The 21,942-nt window shown below is 44.2% G+C and overlaps 1 protein-coding gene across 1 annotated transcript in view; it reads left to right on the plus strand.

Moving 5' to 3' along the window:
* LOC311241574 (nuclear apoptosis-inducing factor 1-like) overlaps positions 1-20,780 on the plus strand; it is a 50,124-nt gene extending 29,344 nt beyond the window's left edge. The window contains exons 3-4 of the mRNA XM_084330432.1: positions 20,098-20,230; positions 20,448-20,780. Of these exons, the coding sequence (XP_084186558.1) occupies positions 20,098-20,230; positions 20,448-20,767 (453 nt within the window). The 3' untranslated portion in view covers positions 20,768-20,780. The remainder of the gene's footprint in view (positions 1-20,097; positions 20,231-20,447) is intronic.
* The last annotated feature ends 1,162 nt before the right edge of the window (positions 20,781-21,942 follow it).

Raw genomic sequence — 21,942 nt, forward strand, 5'->3', positions numbered from 1 at the left:
GTGAATAAAACACTTCAAAAATTATAGTTTTTGCCAGAAAATACACACTTTCTGATAAACTTTTGATATGCTGGTCCAGAAGATATTCTTTCAGTGGACTACTGAATTAATTTTGAATGGACATGAGAGTCGAAAACTTGATCGTTTTGGCCATAACAAGAGGTGTGTTATTCACATGGTCATCCACCATTATAACGCCATACCTATCATTATGCATGATGATGGGAGTGTCATTTCCGTGAGCTGCTTTATTGCCTCTGGTCCTGGTGACCTTGCCATTACCAAGAAATCGGTGAATTCTATTTTTTTTTTTTTTTTACTTTCAAATTCTACAGAGGAATGACTGACGAGCAATGTGCTCCATGACCTGTAGCCATGCCAAAGGAGTTAGGAGCAAGGCAACAATCCTAAATATTCAAACATAATGGTGGTTAAATGAGAAGATGTGTAGCATTATGGATGGTCTGAGGTGACACTGGGACCTTTGCGACACTTAAATACTGTAGAAGTTGTAGTGAGTTTTTCATGCAAGGAATCCCTAAAATGTCAGGGAATTTAGGGAGTTCAATGATGAAAACTAACCAAAATCCACCAAAGCACAAGCGTGCAGGTCCTCTTTTAACACCACTGAAGCATTAAACAATGGCCCAGTAAACTATTCACTTTAGTTTACTACACGAGGCGTTGTCTAACGTTATCTAGCTGATAGCTCATAACATAATTTAAATTCGTTTTTGAAGCTGTGGCTAACGTTAGCTAGCTACCGATCTTCGGGTGGCTAACGTTAGCTACATAGCAACTGTAGCTTGCTAATACGGGCTGTCCTGGCTGGCTAACTTTTAATTCGCAATGGAGTGGTGGAGCTAACTAACTGTACAAATCGATGTGATTGGCTGAGGCTGTATTTTGTACGGTTGGCTGCCTGGCTGTTGTGGATTCGGGGAGCCAGCTAGCAGCTAACATCAACTCAATGTCAACACTCTGTTGACACTCTGAGCCAGTTTGGATTCGGGGAGCCAGCTAGCAGCTAACATCAACTCAATGTCAACACTCTGTTGACACTCTGAGCCAGTTTGGATTCGGGGAGCCAGCTAGCAGCTAACATCAACTCAATGTCAACACTCTGTTGACACTCTGAGCCAGTTTGGATTCGGGGAGCCAGCTAGCAGCTAACATCAACTCAATGTTGACACTCTGAGCCAGTTTGCCGACAGCAATGTAACAAACAATATGGTCCGTGCGGAGCCATTATCCCCAACACATAGTTCCGTGTGTGAATAATGTTGAGCCACTACAAAAGATGAATCCAAAGTTTAATATAGTAAGAATAGTACTAGGCTATATTTTTGCAAGTGGATTACATTAGCAAAATGCCCCTTTGACATGTAGCCTACATATTCATAATCATGAACGTTTATTTGGAAGTATTTTATATACTGTACTGTGGTCAGACAGTTCCCTCTGTGTGTAATACAGACAGTCTTCACACATTCATAAATAACACTTACAGAAAAGCTTATTGTGCACTGTAATACGTTTTGTTCAATGGGGCATTTTTTAATCTACCGAATACCGTGAAACCGTGGTATTTTTGCCCAAGGTTATCGTACCCTCAAAATGTCATACCGGCACATGCCTAGTTACACTATAGGCTACACTACTAGGTCTACACTATACTATAGTTAGTATTTATAGTATTTTTATCAATACAAAAAATATATTACATATATATTGTTGGTGCTCCTTACATTTAGGTGGGTGCTCCTACATTTTTGCTGGTGCTCCCAACTTTTTGAAGTTGGGAGCACCAGTGCTACCAAGTAAAAATGTTAATTTTGAGCCTTGCATAATTTGAACTATACACGATACATAATTTGAACTATAGACGATACATAATTTGAACTATACACAATACTGAATTTGAACTATAGACTATACATAATTTGAACTATACACAATACTGAAAGGTTACACTATGTAGATTTGTTTATTTGTATGACAAAGTCAGTCAACCCTTGCAATCAGTTTTATTTAATGAATTGAAAACAGCATTGATATTACGTAAAAGCAAACTGGCAATAGAAAAGATGTTCAAAATGATCTAGTTCCCTTAAAACTAGGGATGCTCGATATTGGCTTTTTTACCTATACCGATATTGTCCAACTCTTAATTTCCGATACCGATATCAACCGATACCGATATATGCAGGGTTTCCCCCCCAAATCTTTTTAATAATTTCAGGTAATTAACATTACATATCTCTTGTTGTGGATTTAACACAACATTATGCATACTTTTGACAATAAATAAAATCATAATTTGTTCTTACTTGCTTGCCTGGGTTAATAAAGGTTATAGAAATGTAAAAAAAAATAAACTATACCGATATTTTCCGATATCACATTTGAATGCCTATCGGCCGATAATATCTGACATCCCTACTTAAAACGCTAATGCTATTAAATAAAAATATATAGTAGAGGTTAAAATAAGAATATGACTTGGCCTGAAGGAGATATTTTTTTTGCTTTAATCCCTGGGTATGTCATAAATGTCTAGATGTAGCAGTACTGTCTATCTGTGTCATATGTTATGATGAATTGAAAATGGGGGACCCTGATGTAAACAAGACGAAAGTCTTTCTCTGGTCTGCATCCCCTGAGCTGTACTGTACTGTATCCATTCTGCAATCTGTTAATAAAAAATAAAAAATACTGGATTACTATTACGAGTCCGACTACTATCACTGCCAATACTACTGATACATCCCTATTGGCAAACTTTATATTTAAAAAAAAAAAAAAAATTGATTACATTTATTTTTGGTTCATTATACAACTGTGGCGGGACTAATTAGTCTGGCGGGCTGCCAGAGGCTATAGGTAATCAATGGGAAACACTGATGCCTGTGATCCCGATACTGCATATGATAGCCTGATATTGGAAATAACTGACTCCATTCATAAAAGCATTCCTGAGAAGACTGTCATGAGCAGTAAAAATGACCAGAACCCCTGGCTTACAAAGGGCATCTTAACATCCATTAAACACAAGAATAAACTCTACAAACATTATCTTAAGAAGCCTAGTATGAATTATACCTGAACGCCCTTTTTCCCAGTTCAGTATGGACCCGAGGGACAGTTAGTAAAAATAAGCCCTGGGAATGAAGACTATAACTGCCCATACTTTTTTGGAGAATGTACATCTGTAGGTAAGTTGGCAGCAGTCCAAGGATAGCCTTATAAATAAGGATATCCCAATGGTTGATTCTGCGGGTGGACAGGGCAGACCATCCCACCCGAGAATACAGTGATGAGTAAGGACTTAAAAAATGTGTGATAAATCTCAGCGCTCCATGGTAGACAGAATCCAGCGAGTGTAGGCATTTCGAGGATGCATGCATGTATATAACATCGCCATAGTCCAGCACACATAAAAGTGGCAGCAACCAGCCTCTTTTTAGCCTCGAAGGAGAAAAAAGCCTTGTTCCTAAAATAAAAACCCAGTTGAACTTCAGTTTTTTAGCTAGTTGCTGAGTGTGAGGCTTAAAAGAAAGAGAATCATCAATTATGAATCCTAGATACTTATATTGAGATACAGTCTCAATCTCAAGGCCCTGAAAAGTGGCGATAGAGGGGCGATTCAGTGGCTTGGATTTAGCATTTAATTTAAAATTTTATATTTGTCAGCGTTCAAAACAAGTTTTAAGTCACACAGGGTACATTGTACAATATACTAAAATATTAAAGTTGTAGTTGACAAAGAGCCTGATGTAATGTAGACGCAGAGCAGTATATCGGAGTATCATTGGCATACAAATGAAATCTTAGTATTTGAGACATTTTTATCAAGACTGTTAAATATAAAATGAATAATAACGGTCCCAGGACCGATCCCTGTGGCACGCCCTTGGATATAACAATGGGAAGTGGGCACATATTGGCCATATTGACCATTTTGGCTACAGAGCTACATCCGAGTTCACTTGTTTGGTCGAAGGAGCTTTCACACCACCCAAAACCAACCGGTCTATCCGAGGAAACAAACCAGGGTTCGATTTAAAGCGGACCAAAGAGCTCAGGTGTGAACGCGACCTTACATTTACATTTAGTCATTTAGCTGACGCTTTTATCCAAGTTCTGTATGACAAGCCATCAGGAAGGGCACAACTCTATCAGCTGAGTAACAATGTTCATCAAAGTGTTGAGTGCTACAGTGTAGGTTAGTTTATTAGGACAAGTGCATGACAGTAAGATTAGTTGGGGTTAGATTTATTTTTTATTTGAGATAATGGTTGAAGCAGTGCGTCTTTAGTTGACAGCGAAAGATTGGACCGGTTTCGGCTGTCCTAACTGGGGTGGGTAGTTCATTCCACCATTGTGGGGCAAGGACTGAGAAAAGGCAGGTTCTCCTTAGACTGTAGACTGTAGGAGTTCAGGAATCTACTCTTTTTGGGTAGACTCTTTGCTAGTATTGACATTATTATGGTATTGAGTTTTCCTTTTTTTTTATGACTTATACTTTATTGAGTTTTCTTTTTTCTTTTTGCACACACAGCGCTTCAGGACAATACAAATTAATGATGACATATCTTGTGAATCAACATGGGTCAGTCCTGAAGGACAACACGCACACCTTGACCCAGGGCCGCCTGCATTGTGCATTGATTGCATGATCTGTCCTCCCCCGAACACCTGGGCAAGCACATGGCACACAGAAAATCATATGGCTCAATATAGGCCAGTAGGCCTTGATTTTTTTTTAAATAATTACATTAGGATATGGAATGTACACGTATTTTGTGCAAAATTCACCCAAAAAGACTACTAGTGAATACATGCATTTCTATATACAAAATAAAAATACATGGACACACAACATAACTTGGAATTAGACTGAATCTATAATATCCAAGAATATAGCTTTTTGAGTTGGATACCAAATAACATTTCCACGATATTCTAATTCATCGATCTGAACCTGTATATGTATATACATTATACACGCTATGTAAATAAATATGAAATGTTCAAGAGATGCATGCGTCAAAATGAGATCTCCACCTACCGTCATGTCGTCTGCCAAGGCCTAGATCGTCGTCTGATGATGACGGCGGATCTATAATAAATAAATAATAATGACGTTGGTTGGCGAACTAACGTTACATATTCACATGGACAGTACAGTATACAATGAATACATTAGCGTTAGGTGAATCATGATGATCAATACACGTTGCGCACACAATTGCATCCAAACGACCTCACCTGGTTGCCAATCGGTACCGCTGCATTCATGATCAGTTGAATCACTATCCGATTCCGAAGATACGTATGCCCGTACAGTCTTCCTCTTCCTCGTACTGCGACAGGGAGATGCGCTCCTGGGGCGTGAGACGTCGCTGGGCCCAGCGACGGTCTCACGGCGCGGCGCGGTCGTTGGAGCTGCCACAGCCACGGATCCGAACGGCAACTTCGTTTGAACAAGCCGATCGTCCGTCTGCCTCTTCGCTACATTCTTCCCTACACTACGTCTCCTCATCCTAAATAACTAATAACTAATGTAAAACTAAATAATCAAACTAATATTACGAACTACTACTACTACTACAATATACTACCTAGGACTACCACTAAACCTCACAAAGTGCTACTAGATAGCACGACTATGTACTTCTAAAGCACAGCTGACAACTTACAATTACTTCTATACTGCTACTATACTAACTGAACTAATCACTAATACTACAAGACTATAATCTGCTCTCATGAATCAATGTAACTGTAACTCTATCTCTCTCTCTCTCACAACAACTCTCAAAACTCATCGATTATGGGAGGGCGTGAGCTTTTATACCTGCGGCCAGGTGCACTGACCAATCACAGACCATCTTCATTATAGGGAGTCCGCCGAGATGCAATAACCATTCATCTTATGATAGTGTTGGAACATAGGAATGATGAATGTATGAATGTGTATGCATGTGAATGAATGTTGGTGGTGGTCGGAGGGGCCGTAGGCGTTGATTATTCGCCACGCTTCCGTGAGTCTGCCTCAGGGCAGCTCTGGCTGCAATTGTAGCTTACCACCACCGGTATGACTGTGTATGAACGAATAATGGACTCTGTGAAGCGCTCTGGGTGCCATGAAGAGCGCTATATAAATCCAAGTCATTATTATTATAGGGGGACACTGCCACCTAGTGTAATTTGAGAGGAAATGCAGCCTGAGACTCAAACCCAGGTCAGAAAGCTCCGCTGCCATGTTTAGACTGGGAAAATTGAAAAAAAAATTAAACGGACCAATGACGCCGTAATCCGTCATTGGCAGATTAAGCATGGCGAGGAATGACTGCTTAATCCGTCATTGGCAGAGAATGGGTTAATAAAGTGTGAGGAAAAAACTGTGGAAACATAATAAATAAAAAGGCAGTGAAACAATAATCAAATAAACACCAAAATATATACTATCTATTGGAATGGAGACTTCAGCACAGGATAAACTAGGGATGGGCAAAAATAATCCAGATTGATTGATCACATGATGTACTCGTGGAGGAAAACGCTATACAAAATAAACGTCTTTTCCGGTGTTTTAGACTTTTATTTTGAAACCCACCGACCGGAAGTATTGTTGTTATTATCCTAGCAGAACGTATGAGCGGACAATTTGTCTCGTCCGGTTCTGTATTTTTGAGCTAATGATAAAACAAATGTTGAGATTGTTGGTGAACAACTAACTTTAGGTTAGTTTTAACGTTAGCTACTAACGTTAGATGCAGCTACTACAGGCAATCAACGATGAAGAGGAAGCGTCAAAGCTGTATATAATAGCATAGCCCTGTGGTGCGTAGGCACGACTCGAAACGACCTGTTATAATAAATTAATTCATGTTTAACTTGTCCCCGTGTCCAGTCCTTTGACTATCCCCACCCGTTCATTGTAAACAATGATGCATGTAATTGTATTAACGTTATTGTGTGTTGTAGCTATGCTATACATTGTATTTTGTTTGTTAGCTATTTAGCTAATGTTGATAGCATTGAATAGCATCAACGAGGACCCTAGTAGAGAGGACCCTTAGTGACCCTTAGTGAGGAGCTATCAAATGTGCAGACATGGCTGTCGGATAACAAACTATCTCTTCATCTAGGAAAAACAGAGGCCATCCTGTTCGGATCAAAGAAACGGCTTGGTAAAGAAATGGAAATGAAGGTAAGAGTAGGTGAGAAGCAAATAACAAACAAGGATTCTGTAGTATATCTAGGCTGCATAATGGACAAACATCTTACAGGAGAGGCCATGGCTAAAAAAGCCCACACTAAAATCTGCCAGAAAACGAAATTCCTAGCTAGACAAGGGAAACTACTGGACCAGGCAACACTTAAAATGCTAGCGGGCGCATTAGTACAAAGTCACTTTGACTATGCTGCCACCTGTGGTTGGGTGGGTGTGATGGGGGGGGTTGTAACTGTACATTGGATTATCGACGAAACCTTACTTGGTCCCAAGAAGAGGGTCTCGTGTATTAAATAAAGTTTTCATTAATTTATTCACTCTGGATCTGGTAAATCCAGTAGCAATACACACAATTGTTAAGGGGATGCAGACCAGAGAAAGGCGTTTGTCTTGTTTACATCATCAGGGTCCCCCATTTTCAATTCATAGTGACATTTATGACATACACAACATACATGACATCATGACATTTATGACATAGGGACATATATGACTTACAGGTATATAGTATTGTTACATTTGTCACATATACGATATGCAAATATACAGTGCTGTTACCCAGAGATCCTAACAGTAAATATATACATATGATAGTCAAGTCAAGAGTTTTATTTGTCACGGCATACAAGTATACAATGAAATGCGGGTGGTCTTGCCCACAACAATGTGCAATACAGTAGTATTAACAACAAGTAGTAACAACATATAATAGAATCCAATAAAACAACATTGTGCAATAAACAAGTAACATAGTAGGGCATAACGGTATTTGTACATAAGTTATTTACAGAGCATGGAGGACATGCTAGGTCCTTTGGTAGTGCAATACACCGTTACTGTTACTATACTATTTTTAAAGTGACCTTTCCTTAGTGGCCATAAGTGTGGGCGTGTGCAGCATGAGTGTGTGCTTGCTCATGTTAAAGTGGCTGCTCGAGTGTGAGCGTGTACAGTGTGTGCGTCGTGTGTGTGCTCATGTGTGCTTGTGTGTGGAGAGTTCAGTGTTCAAGGCTCTGATGGCCTGGGGGAAGAAGCTGAGCCGAAGTCTCTCTGTCCTAGTAGCTGGGGTTCGCAGGCGTCTGCCTGACCTCAGCAGCTGGAACAGGCTGTTGTTGGGGTGGTGTGGGTCTTTCATTATTCTGCAGGCTCTGGATTTGCACCTCTTGTTGTATAGAACCTGCAGGGGTGGTAGTGCAATACCCGTGGTACGCTCGGCTGTAGGGCCTTCTTGTCCTGTGCCGTGCTGTTGCCATACCAGGCAGTGATGTTTCCAGTCAAGATGCTCTCTACAGCTCCGGAGTAGAAGGACTGGAGTATCTTCCCAGATACTCTGAACTTCCTTAACTGTCTCAGGTGGTAGAGGCGCTGCTTCGCCTTTTTTTTTTTTACAACGGAGTGTGTGTTGACCATGTCAGATCCTCTGAGATGTGGACCCCCAGGTACTTAAAGCTGCTCACCCTGTCCATGGTAGCCCCGTTTATCCTCAGTGGTGTGTGTGTCTCCTGCTGTCCTCTCCTATAATCCACGATCAGCTCCTTGGTTTTACCAATGTTCAGGAGCAGGCTGTTGTCCTGGCACCAGCGTTCCAGTACCTCAACCTCCTCCCGGTAGGCCTTTTCGTCGTTGTCCGAGATCAGCCCCACCACCACTGTGTCGTCTGCAAACTTCACTATGGAGTTGGAGCTGAACTTGGCCACACAGTCGTGTGTATAGTGAGTACAGCAGGGGGCTCAGAACACAGCCCTGGGGGGACCCGATGCTCAGGGTGATGGTGTTGGAGGTCTGACCCCCCACCCTGACCGCCTGAGGCCTCTCGCTCAGAAAGTCCAGTATCCAGGCGCTCAGAGCGGAGCTCAGACCCAGCTCGATCAGCTTGTCCACCAGTCTGGTGGGGACTATGGTGTTGAACGCTGAGCTATAGTCAATGAACAACAGTCTCACATAGCCCCCCTTCTGGCGATCAAGGTGAGAGAGGGTGCTGTGCAGTACTTGGGAGACCGCATCGTCAGTGGACCTGTTTGGCCTGTATGCAAATTGCATGGGGTCCATATCACTGGGGAGGGAGGCACAAATGTGATCCTTGACCAGCCTCTCAAAACATTTCATGGCCACAGAGGTGAGTGCCACCGGTCTGTAGTCATTGAGATAGGCTGGGGAGGGTTTCTTTGGTACAGGGATGATGGTAGACATCTTGAAGCAGGCAGGGACCACTGACTCCGCCAGGGATTGATTAAATATGGCGGTGAACACAGGGGCTAGCTGGTTGGCACACGACTTAAGTATGCGTCCTGTTATACCATCTGGGCCAGCAGCTTTTCTGGTGTTCACCTGCATAAATGCTCTTCTCACACTGTGTTCCGACAACGAGAGAGCGTCCCCGCCCCCCCGTGGTTGCCCCCCCCCCCTCCACAACAGCCGGCGCGCCAGTGACGTCACTAGCCGTTGAGCTAGCGGCGCCACTGTCTACACCAAACCGAGCGTAGAAAGAGTTGAGTTTGTCCGCGAGAGAGGCGTCGTCGCTCCCCATTGAGGGGGCGCTGACTTTGTAGTCAGTTATTGTCCTCAGTCCCCGCCATAAGCCTCTTGTGTCGTTTTGTGCCATTTGTGTCTCCAGTTTATCAGCATATGTCCGTTTTGCAAGTTTTACAGCCTTGTGCAGAGTATAGACTGTAGCCTTGTACTCCTCCATGTTTCCTGACTCTCTGCCCAGGTTGTAAGCAGTGGTGCGAGAGTTCAGAGCTGCTCTGATAGTACTGTCCACCCACGGTTTCTGGTTTGGGAAGACCCGCACCTTTTTCGTGGGGACAATACTATCAGCGAGTGTTGTTATGAAGCACACAAGGTTATCCGCGAACTCGCTGACGTCACTGGCGCTCCCTTGAAACATATTCCAGTCCACATCCTCGAGCGCGTCCTGAAGCGTGGCCTCTACAAGATACTTTAATGCCACACAACAATGGTTGGTGGTAATTGATTTCGGTACAGATGTTGAGCACTGGTTATATAAAACATCAAACAGACATCAAACATCAAAAAACGTCAAAACATATATACATAAATACAATAGGACAGTCACGGTAACAGTGTCGGTCGGTGACGGATGCTTGCCCGTTTGTGCAAAGGGGGGCGGGCCAGGCAGGGTTTCCGTTAGAAATCTACCGGACAAATGGGATAAATTCCGGTCAGAGTTTATTGAGCTTAAAAACAATTGATAGACCTATATAAAGAATGACATCATCAAGGCATTTATAATATTTTAACTTAAAACTAGGCTACTTTTGCGTATATACAGTCATTAATATATTCCAAATAAAATAAGTCCCTCGAGACTTCGTGCTGCTGCCGACTTGAGGTGTCGGTGGGCAGTCTGCCCGACCTTAATAAACAGCAGTCTGTTATAATCACATTTTTATGAGCTAACGAATTCCGTTATATTGGACATTTGTATTAATTATATCAAGCGAAGAACTGAGAAATTTGGCAGAGAGAGACGGCAACATTATCGTGGGTTTGCGCCGTGATGTATATCTCCACCTCCCAACGACTTGGTGCTGCTCATAATGTCCGGTGAAAATAATTCCCTCTAAGCACAATTTGATTATTTGAATTGTATTAAAATAGGCTAAAATTAAATAGCCTATGCGATGAACGAAACAATCATTACATTTGTCGTTGCTTCACCAAGCAGCCGGTCTAATAATGACACCGCTGTGTCAGCGCGAGCTGGCTGCTGATATATTTACGTGAAGCATGGAGCACTTGGAGCAGGCAGAGCAGAGCAGCGGTGTCAGCAGCGCCCCCACCCAACAGCTGAATTGCCAATGGCTGAATTGGAGTACTGCACCCTGCCAAGCCATGCTTCATGTAAATATATCAGCAGCCAGCTCGCGCTGACAACAGGATGTCATTATTAGACCGGCTGCTTGGTGAAGCAACGACAAACGTAATGATTGTTTCGTTCATCGCATAGGCTATTAAATTTTAGCCTATTTTAATACAATTCAAATAATCTAATTGTGTTTAGAGGGAATTATTTTCACCGGACATTATGACCGGAGAGATTAAATATGTCGGACTTCAACAGATTTTGCCGGTCAAATACCGGTAATTAGGCCTGCCGCGATAAGCAATAAATCGATTAATTGCCGCGATAATTAAAATGAATGCAATGATTTTGACGGGCGCGATTAATTGCTATTTGCGCGTTTGTTTTAATGAGGCGGAACCAGTGCCCCTTGCAGTCTCTCTCCGTGTGGGTTGGCCGCTGGCGTTACTACAGAGCACAGCACGGGAGCTCCGTGGGGCAGTAGCAACGCCACATATAGCTTAATACATTTCTCAATAGTGTTGCTCCTTTTAACCAAGTAGCGTTATTTGTAGTGTAACGTTAGAATAACACAGAATAACGTTAATACAATTACATGCATCATTGTTTACAATGAACGGGTGGGGCTAGTCAAAGCACTGGAGACGGGGACAAGTTAAACATGAATAAATGTATTATAACGGGTCGTTTTCGAGTCGTGCTGCAGTGCCTACGCACCACAGCTATTCTATTATATACTGCTTTGACGCTTCCTCCTCATCGTTGATTGCCTGTAGTAGCTGCATCTAACGTTAGTAGCTAACGTTAAAACTAAAAAACACAACCGGACGAGACAAGTTGTCGGCTAGGATAATCACAACAATACTTCCGGTCCGGTCGGTGGGCTTCAAAATAAAAGTCTTAAACCGGAAAAGACGGAGCGGTGGGCTTCAAAATAAAAGTTTTGGGAAATAAATTTCTCAAAAAAATTCTCTAACCGGTCGCAATAATATCGCTTATCGCGATATTTTCGGGGGCAATTAATCGCCCAGCAAAATGTGTTATCGTGGCAGGCCTACCGGTAATTACCGGCTAACGGAAACGCTGGGGCCAGGGTGTTCAGTGTTCGGACTGCTGTGGGGAAAAAACTGTTTGTGAAGCGTGTGTGTCTGGTTAGGATGGACCTGTAGCGACCTGAGGGCATGTGCTGGAATAAGTGGTGTGCTGGGTGAGAGGGGTCGTTGACTATTTTAACAGAGCGGGTGACTGTGCGTGATGTGTAGATGGAGTCCAGAGAGGGGAGGGGACAGCCAATTATTTTGAAGGCTGTCTTGATGATGCGTTGGAGTTTGTGTTTAGTGTGTTTGTCCGTGGAACCGTACCAGACTGTGATGGATGAGGTGAGAATACTTCGAATTATTGCAGTGTAAAATTGGACCAGCAGGTGTTGTTGGACTCTGTACTTCCTCAGTTGTCTGAGGAAGTACAGGCGCTGCTGGGCCTTTTTGATGATGGCAGTGGTGTTAATGTCCCATTTGAGTTTGTTGCTGATGTGGGTGCCGAGGAACTTGAATGAATCAGTTAGGGTTATGGGTTGGTCTGCGATGGTTATTGGGAGTATGGGTGTTTTTTTGGAAGTCCTGAAGTCTATGGCAATTTCCATGGTTTTGGAGGGGTTGAGCAGGAGGTTGTTGGATGCGCACCACCTCACTGCTCTGTCCACCTCCTGCCGGTAAATAGACTCGTCGTTGTTGGAGATGAGGCCCAGGATGGTGGTGTCGTCGGCGTACTTGAAGGCCTTGACTGAGCTGTCCAGGGGGGTGAACTGGTTGGTGTAGAGGGAGAAGAGCCAAGGGGAAAGGACGCAGCCCTGGGGGGCCCCAGTGCTGAGGGTCAGAGGGTGGGATGATTTGTTGTTTACTTTACTTTACTGACTGTTTGGGTTCTATTGGTGAGGAAATTGAGGATCCAGTGGTTGATGGTGGGGTTGATGTCAATGTCCTGTAGCTTATGGAACAGATTATTGGGGGAGATGGTGTTAAAAGCTGAGCTGAAGTCAATAAACAGAATACGGGTGTAGGTGTTGGGGGTTTCCAGGTGCTGTGGTGGAGAGCCAGGTTGATGGCATCCTCTACTGACCTGTTGGTCCGGTATGCAAACTGGTGTGGGTCCATGTGGGGTTCTGTGGCAGTTTTGAGGTAGTCCAGGACCAGATGTTCAAATGATTTTATTGCTACTGATGTAAGGGCTATAGGTCTGTAGTCATTGAGACAGGTTATTTTGGTGGTTTTGGGGACTGGGATGATGGTGGATTGCTTAAAGCACTGAGGGACTGAACAGAGTTGTAGGGATGTATTGTATATGTCAGTGAGGACAGGGGCTAGTTGGTCTGCACAGTAGTGGAACACTGCAGAGGAGAGGTCAGGCCCGGAGGCTTTCCTTTTATTGGTCTTTTTGAAGACGGCTCTCACTTTGTCCTCGTGGATGATGAAGGGGGGGGAGGGGGGGACGGGGCGGAGTGGGGGAACGGGGGGTGATGAGGCCTGTTTGTCGAACCGGGCATAGAAGTGGTTGAGCTTGTCGGGGAGGTCCGGGTCATCATCTGTAGGTGGGGGGGGGGGGTTTGTAGTTTGTTATTTCCTGTAGGGTTTTCCAGACTGCTCTGGGATTGTTGGCAGCGAATTGATCTTCCAGTTTTTTTGCATGATTTGATTTGGCCTGCCTGATGGCAGACCGTAGTTTATATTTTGCAGATTTGTACTGCTCTTTATTTCCATTTGATTGGTCTGTAAATTTTTTTGTCTCACGTGATCTTTGTTTGTATGCGGGATAGAGCATAATGGAGTCGTGGTCGGATGAGCTTGTAGCCCTCGTCAATGGTGGAGCCGCTACAGTCTTGTAGCCGGCTCTGAACGGGGTGTAGCAGTGGTCGAGTGTGTTAACCCCTCTTGTGGAGGAGGAGATTGTACATTAGGAGGGGGTGGGTGGTAAAAAATATATACAAATGGTCGGGGAGGAGACTGTCCATTGTTGTTGTGGCATAATTGCGAAACGTGTTTAGTCCCTTGTTTGAACCATGAACTAAACGGCTTGTTATCATACAAAGTAATGGGAAAGGGGTGCTAGCTCGCCATCAATCAGAAGCTAGCCACAAGACTTACATTCACGCTCTCCAGCACACAGCCTCCCTGCCTGGCACAACAACCACAACAGTAGGGTCTATAGTCAGTCAGGACAGTAGGCTCTACAAGTAGGCTCCCTTAAAACGCTAACACTATTAAAAAAAAATACAGTGGAGCTTAAAATAAGAATATGACTTGGCCAGAAAAAAAGTTCAGTCAGGAGAATCTTTTTTGCTTTAACCCCTGCAGAAGAGGAGGCAGAAGAGACAAACTGACCCAGGACGTCGATGGGTGACCCCTGGGGAGTGTGACCTTCTTGGACCATCATCAAATGTTCTCCTTCAACGAGTTCCTCCGGATCCGCAGAGCAGTGATGGCAGAAGTGGTGGCAGAAGAGAGTGGCAGAGAGGAGGCAGAAGAGGAGGCAGAAGCAGTCGCGTCGCGTGGGTAAAATAACAGGGGATACCAAAAAAAAAATTTAAAAAAAGATTTAAAATCTTTTATAATTTATTTAAATTTTTTTAATATATTTAAGTCAAGCAGTCACCATGTACACTACAGTATGGCTCGGCGGCCAGTCAAACTTAATTTTATTTATTTAACAGATTGCAGAATGGGTACAATACAGTACGGCTCAATACACACAATTTTATAAGGGGATGCAGGCCAGAGAAAGACGTTTGTCTTGTTTACATCAGGGTCATTAATACTGCTGGAGCATTGGTTCATTTTTGGTCAAATTTTTCCTTGCACGATTTAGCGCGCCGTGTGGGAGTAAATTCGAGACACGTATTCGGTTGCAAAAAGGTGTCCCACGGTCTCTATGGCCGTGAATATTTTCACGCGGATCGGAATCCGTTTCGGCGCGCTTATTCCACGCTTTCGGCTTTCCTTTTCTAAGCGTGGAGCCCATAATAGGCTCACTTAATACAGCGTTTTTAAAATCATGCAACATTTTCAGGGTCGCAAGCCGACTTTTTCCCCTCGTTTTCGATGATGGAAGTGATTTAGGAAAAGCTTCGGCACGCCGAGAGGTACCCGTGGATTTAATATCGTGAGGATCGGGGCAATATTCGGCCCGTGGGAGCAGTCACGGGTTAATAGAATTTTCAAATGTGTCATTTGACAACCATCCTAGGTTGTCAAAGTGGGCAGGGGTGAGGTGGGTTCTAGGGGTAAGGTCAAGCAGTAGTCTGACCAGTTGTGCAGGGGCGGCTTGGTGGCGCAGCGGACATTGCGCTCGTCACCAACGCACGAGACACCGGTATCGAATCCGGCTGTTGGCGCTGCCTCAGGCTTGGGCCGGCCGTCATACTAACTCAATTGGCAGTTAGCGGGTGGGAAGTCGATAATAGTCGATAATAGTCGGTAATCTGCGACTGGCTGCCTACACATGTATCGAAGGGGACATGCGATGGGCTCTATCCTTCCAACAACCGACCAGTGGGGGGGCACATGCAAGCAACGTTCAAGACAGGGGAGGGGAGAAAAATAGAAAAAGTGAAAAAAATTATAATAATAAACATCATAACCATGTCACAACAGCAGTTATAATGTATATTTTCATCAATAAATTTGTTTACAAATAGGTTAAAGTGTTATTAGTGAGGTTTTCGTTTTAAAAAATGTGTTGTCATCGCGGAAATCTGCCATTTTGAATTACCGGCCGTCTGTGAATGTAGTCATTTTGAGTAATTTTGAGAAGAGGACATCCAGAGCTTTCAATCACCGTTGGAATTTTTCAAATTGATGAAATTAATAATCAATAATGCTCCAGGACAGTTCAGTCGGTATGTTCTTCCTGTGTTTTAACGTTACCTATTAACGTTAGATGCAGCTACTACAGGCAATCAACGATGAAGAGGAAGCGTCAAAGCCGTATAAAGAATAGCCCTGTGGTGCGTAGGCACGACTCGAAACTACCTGTTTTAATAAATGAATTCATGTTTAACTTGTCCCTGTGTCAATGACTATTGCATACCCAAAGTAATTTGCTATTTATTATACTTATAGCACATGCATGAGTCTGGTCTCTTTTGAAAGGTAACATTCTGGAGTTTTCAAAATTCTGGAGCACTTGCAGTGCTAATGAAATGGAGTAACAGAGGTTTGAACACACTGAAGTAAAGGTTTCATGTACTCTCATTTCTTTTTACTGGTTGCCAGATGTCGGTCTTTAAGTTCCAGCTGAGAGGTAGGAGCTGGAAAGCATAATGGTTCCATAGCCTGAAGTCTTATGTAGTACAGGTCCAAAGTTTATAAAAATCCCAGGGAAAATGAATATTTTACAAAGGTTTTAATGTTGTATCAGTAAAAATTTGGCATGATTATCCAAAATGGCCGTCCGCTCCCTTCATTCAGAGGCTCTCGTCAAAACAATGGACTTCTTCGTCTTCTTGCGTCACCTTCCCCCACTCTGAGCGCCTGTCTGATCGCGTTCGGAGCAGACACTCCTTGGCTACAACGGTGGTCAATCATTTTTGCCAGTCAGCGGTAACTGGTCAGCGGTACATTCCCTGAGGTCCATAGATGTCCCTAGAGACCAAGAACATGCAGATGGACCATGTAGAAGTGGTGCAATTTTTGGTGAATTTTCTGAAAATATGACTAGGGTTTAACAGGTTAAAAAGGTCTTGAATATGATTCTTATTTCATAGGTCTTAAAATGTATAGGATTAGGAAGTTGAACATGTTATGATAACTTCTCTGTATATTGTTTAAATGTGTTTGGGGGAAATGTCCAGGCAGCAAAGTATTAGTATGGTAACAGCCTATCATTTCCCCCCAACAATTAATATGGAATTACTTCTTCCATAGTGGTGGGGACATACAGACTCCGTGTTGGACGTGCACTGGACCAGTCGGCACAGGTCAGTCTCCTCCTGTAAGACACATTTAGTGACGGGTCCGTCTTAGAGACGATCAGTAACGGGTCTGTCCTAGACTGGACACAATCAGTAGCAGGTCTGTTATGTCCAGACTAGAGACATTCATAGTCAGGATCTTGTCAACTAATCAGTCTATTTAATCAACCAATCTGTAAAACTAGGTTGACTGACTTCCGTACTCCTACCGTCCGCACTTGCACCTGGAGGTATAGTGGCCAGGTGGAGCGGGTGGTGTGGGACCACTTTTCACCTTGGAAATTCCTGGTACCTAGCCATTTAGCTGGTCATGCCACTGGTCGCCCTCCGGGAACGCTTGCCCCGCACGCTCGGCGCTGCTGCTGCTGCTATGGTGCAAGAGGGACCATGCAGCTCCCACAGGACAGCTTGCCTGGTTGACTTCCGTGATCCTACCGTCCGCAGCACTTGCGCCTGGAGGTATAGTGGCCAGGTGGAGCGGGTGGTGTGGAACTGGTGTGGAACTGTACTGTACTGTATCCATTCTGCAATCTGTTAATAAAGTTTTCAATCAGATGAATACACATTTTATAAAGTTGAATATCTATCAATTCCACAGAGCAACCCGTGATGTTGGAGGGTTGAAGATGGCTTCAATGGATGAAGTGATGCTGATGTTGCAGGACATTGGAATTCCAGTGACCCGCCTACAACTCATGATTGCAATGTTTGTCCGTATTCCCCAAGGAAGACGTCCATTACAACATGTGTACATGATCTTCTTCATGGAGGTGAGAGGAAGATATGTTTATCCAGAGCACCTTTAGTACCATGAGTCAATATATTCTTAGTACAGTGGTGGTGCTAGTGTATTTATAGTCATGCTCTGCAGTAAAATGGAGAGAGAAAAAATTTAAATACATAAAATCAATGCAGAGAGCAAGAAAATGGAAAAAGCAATGCAGGTAATAACCCCCCCCTCTCCTCCAGTTCCTCCGGATCCGCAAAGCAGTGTCCATGGTACTACTAGAAGAGGCAGTGTGTGTATGGAGGATGATCTACCAATTCCTGGTACCGAGCCATTTTTCACCCTGTAACTTCCTGGTTAATTTAAAATCCCAAAATCGTAATCTGCCTTTTTTCAGTGAGTGTGAAGAATTTTACTAAACGTTATTTCTAACATGCTTCCTATTAATAAAAGAGAGAGGGTGCTAAATTATGGCTATTTGCTGCCTTAATCATGATATTCATGACATTAAGTGTTATTGCAACGTTTTCTGTTAGCTAGCTATATTTCTAAACTCGATGCAGTTCAATGCTTTCTTGTGGTTTTGTGTTTCAGGCCAGTACGGATAACTGTTTTGTCCACTGTATGGACATACGCTGGATCAGGCCGCTGTTCTCCCTGGATGCTCATCCTCGTGCGGTGGTGAGGTACAGTAGGTCAGGCTTTACTGTAGGTCCAGAAGGAGTCATATATATAGGGATGGGTACCGAATTCGGTACTTTTAAAGGTACCTACCGAAACACGTCTGTACTACCGAGTATCGATTCTCGTGAGATGCGCCGGTGCCGACTTTCGGTACAATGCGCGCACACAAAAAAGTCAGATGACGTCACGTTTTGTTGACCGCAAAAACGAAACCGCACGTAAAGGCATAATACATGTTTTCAAACTCTCTTTGTGTTTTTGCAATTCATGAGGACTGGGGAGTATATGTCTCTGATATCTATCTTGGTAGTGGGCAGGTTGTTAGAAAGTGTAGCTCAGTTTCCACATCTGCTCTGTCTGACATGGCTGTTAGCCTAGCGTCTTTAGAGGAGAGGAGATTGAATCCGGGACACAATGGGACACTGGCTCTGTTCATGGAAGTTGAACATGTTGTGATAACTTCTCTGTATATTGTTTAAATGTGTTTGGGGGAAATGTCCAGGCAGCAAAGTATTAGTACGGTAACAGCCTATCATTTCCCCCCAACAATTAATATGGAATTACTTCTTCCATAGTGGTGGGGACATACAGACTCCGTGTTGGACGTGCACTGGACCAGTCGGCACAGGTCAGTCTCCTCCTGTAAGACACATTTAGTGACGGGTCCGTCTTAGAGACTATCAGTAACAGGTCTGTCCTAGACTGGACATAATCAGTAGCAGGTCTGTTAAGTCCAGACTAGAGACATTCATAGTCAGGATCTTGTCAACTAATCAGTCTATTTAATCAACCAATCTGTAAAACTAGGTTGACTGACTTCCGTACTCCTACCGTCCGCACTTGCACCTGGAGATATAGTGGCCAGGTGGAGCGGGTGGTGTGGGACCACTTTTCACCTTGGAAATTCCTGGGCCCTCATTCATCAACGTGGCGTAGAAAATGTTCTATTTCCACACGTAAGCACAGAATTTAGAATCAGTGCACGCAAAAAAAAAACGGGATTTACCACACGTGCGTACGCAGGTTCTACGCACACCTGTCATGATAAATATCACCTTGGCCCTGCGCCGAGGCTCTTGCACACTTTCACGTATTTGCATACCAAAACCGCCCCGATCAACCAAATATGGTCAGGCCCTCCCCTTCAAATACCATGAGGAAATTCCTGTGCGTGGAATGTTGGAAAATGGCCAAGCGCACAAAAAAAAGGAATTACACAGACACTGAGGTGGAAGTCCTCGTAACAGAGGTGGATGCCAGGGCGCGGGTACTTTTTGGGTCCCTCTGCCTTGGCATCACCACCAACAGGAAGACTGCTGCGTGGGAGGCAGTCACAGACGCCGTCAATTCGATCTCCCCGCAGCAGCGAACCATAGCGGAGACCAGAAAGAAATGGTTCGACGTTAAACTGACGGCCAAGAAGCGCCTGGCCGATCATAGGCGGAATGCCAGTGCGACTGGCGGGGGGCAGGTATGTCGTATGTCAATCATATATGATATATCTGTTCTGATGAATTGAAAATGGGGGACCCTGATGTAAACAAGACGAAAGTATTTATCTGGTCTGCATCCCCTTAACAATTGTGTGTATTGAGCTGTACTGTATTGTACCCATTCTGCAATCTGTTAATACAGTCTTTCAATCAATTCAGAGTCAGAGTGAGCTGTCCCCGCTGGACATGAGGATAGCCAGCATCATCGGGGACGAGGCGGTGGTTGGCATTGAACGCACCACCGACACCGACACCTACGATGTGGCTGGGCCATCCAGCCAACAGGTGGAAGGTAATAATATAATATACACTTCATTTGTATAGCACATTTCATACAGGAATTGTCACATCAGTAAAGAAGACTGGCATAGAAATAACTTTGTCGTCAACGATTTTATTGAGGAACATGACAAGAATCTCCATTTATTTGAAACAATATTCAACCGTATGGTTCCGAACCTTGCTAGCAAATAAATAAAACGTTATTAAATTGCCTATTCATTCCACAGGCAACTCGGCTGAGTTGACCATCGATCCCGATCCCGTCGACACCCAGGAGGAGCAGGAGGCGTCCTGCAGCCGACCCCCTTCGGCGCGCAGGGGGCAGAGGGCCCACCCGGACCCGGTCGTCCTTACGGGGGCCGTCCTCTCCAATCAGGAGACCACCATCGCCCTCCTGAGCGACATGAGGGACGAGCAGAGGCTCACACGCCAGACTCTGACAGAGTACCTGCCCCAGCTGGTCGCGGTCCTGACTGGCATCGGCGACAGTCTGTCGGGCATTGGCGACAGTCTCCGGAAACTCGCCGACAACGACAAGGATGAATAAAGACCGTAACCACCTTTGGCGTTGGTGTCATTATTATAATCAAATAATTATTAGCTGGATGAATGCCTTTTTTCGTTCCGTTCTTTTGAAGTTTGATTGATACCCTGCATGCACGGTAAACTGAGTGTCATCTGGTCACTTTTAAACTGTCAGCTACTTCTATTCAACTATAACTGTACAATGCAATTCAAAAATGGTTCCAATTCATTAATCAGCTCAATTCGATTTCAAACGACAGTCTTTTCTTTATGTATAGGTTACTAATGATTACTTAATTAATATGAATTAAACCAGATCGCAGTTCTTACAGTGCATGGGGTAGACTTACTTAAAACTGCTCGATGATCCTAGCTCTTGTCTGCATTCCAGTGGTGTTTGGAGGTGGCTGTTCCACGTCTGGCATGGGGTCGTCAGGTAGTTCTGGGTTTAGCAGCGGGATGCCATGCCTGATGGCCATGTTATGGAGCACACTGCAGGCCACGATGATGTTGCAAACCTTTTCAGGCCGGTACTGCAGTGTGCCCCCCGTGCCAGACAGGCAGAGCCACCGACCCTTCAGGAGACCAATTGCACGCTCCACGGTGACTCTTGTGCGCCCGGTTATAGGTGCGCTCCTGTTGGGTGGTGGGGTTGGTCAGCGGCGTCATCAGCATCAGTGGATAGCCACGATCCCCTGCATTATATAATTTAATTACAGATACCAGTAATAACATTACAATTTAATTAAATATAGGCCTAAATGTGTAACACTCACCAATAAGCCACCCGTCTTCAACAACCCCAGACGAATGCCCACAGAGCTATTCTGCACCACAAACGAGTCGTGCGTTCCTCCTGGCCACCGGGCAACAACATTTAGGAGTGCCAAACGGGCATCGCAGATCACTTGGACATTTACCTAGTGGAACCCCTTCCTGTTTACATAATTGAATTCGTTTTGTGATGGTGTTTTGATGGCTGTGTGTGCAGTCTATTGCTCCAATTATGTTGGGGAAACCGGCGATGGCGTGGAAAGCCCTCTTGACCTCGACCTGCTGTGCGTGTGTGTATGGGAATTTGATGTAGTCGGGGATTAGGGACATGATGGCATCCAACACTGTGGGCATGATCCTGCTGAGTGAGGGTTAGGAGATGCCTGAGCGATCTGCGATCTCCTGCTGAAACGTCCCGGTGGC

Source organism: Notolepis coatsorum (genome assembly GCF_963971535.1).
Source record: "Notolepis coatsorum genome assembly, chromosome: 15".
NCBI classification, from domain to species: Eukaryota; Metazoa; Chordata; class Actinopteri; order Aulopiformes; family Paralepididae; genus Notolepis; species Notolepis coatsorum.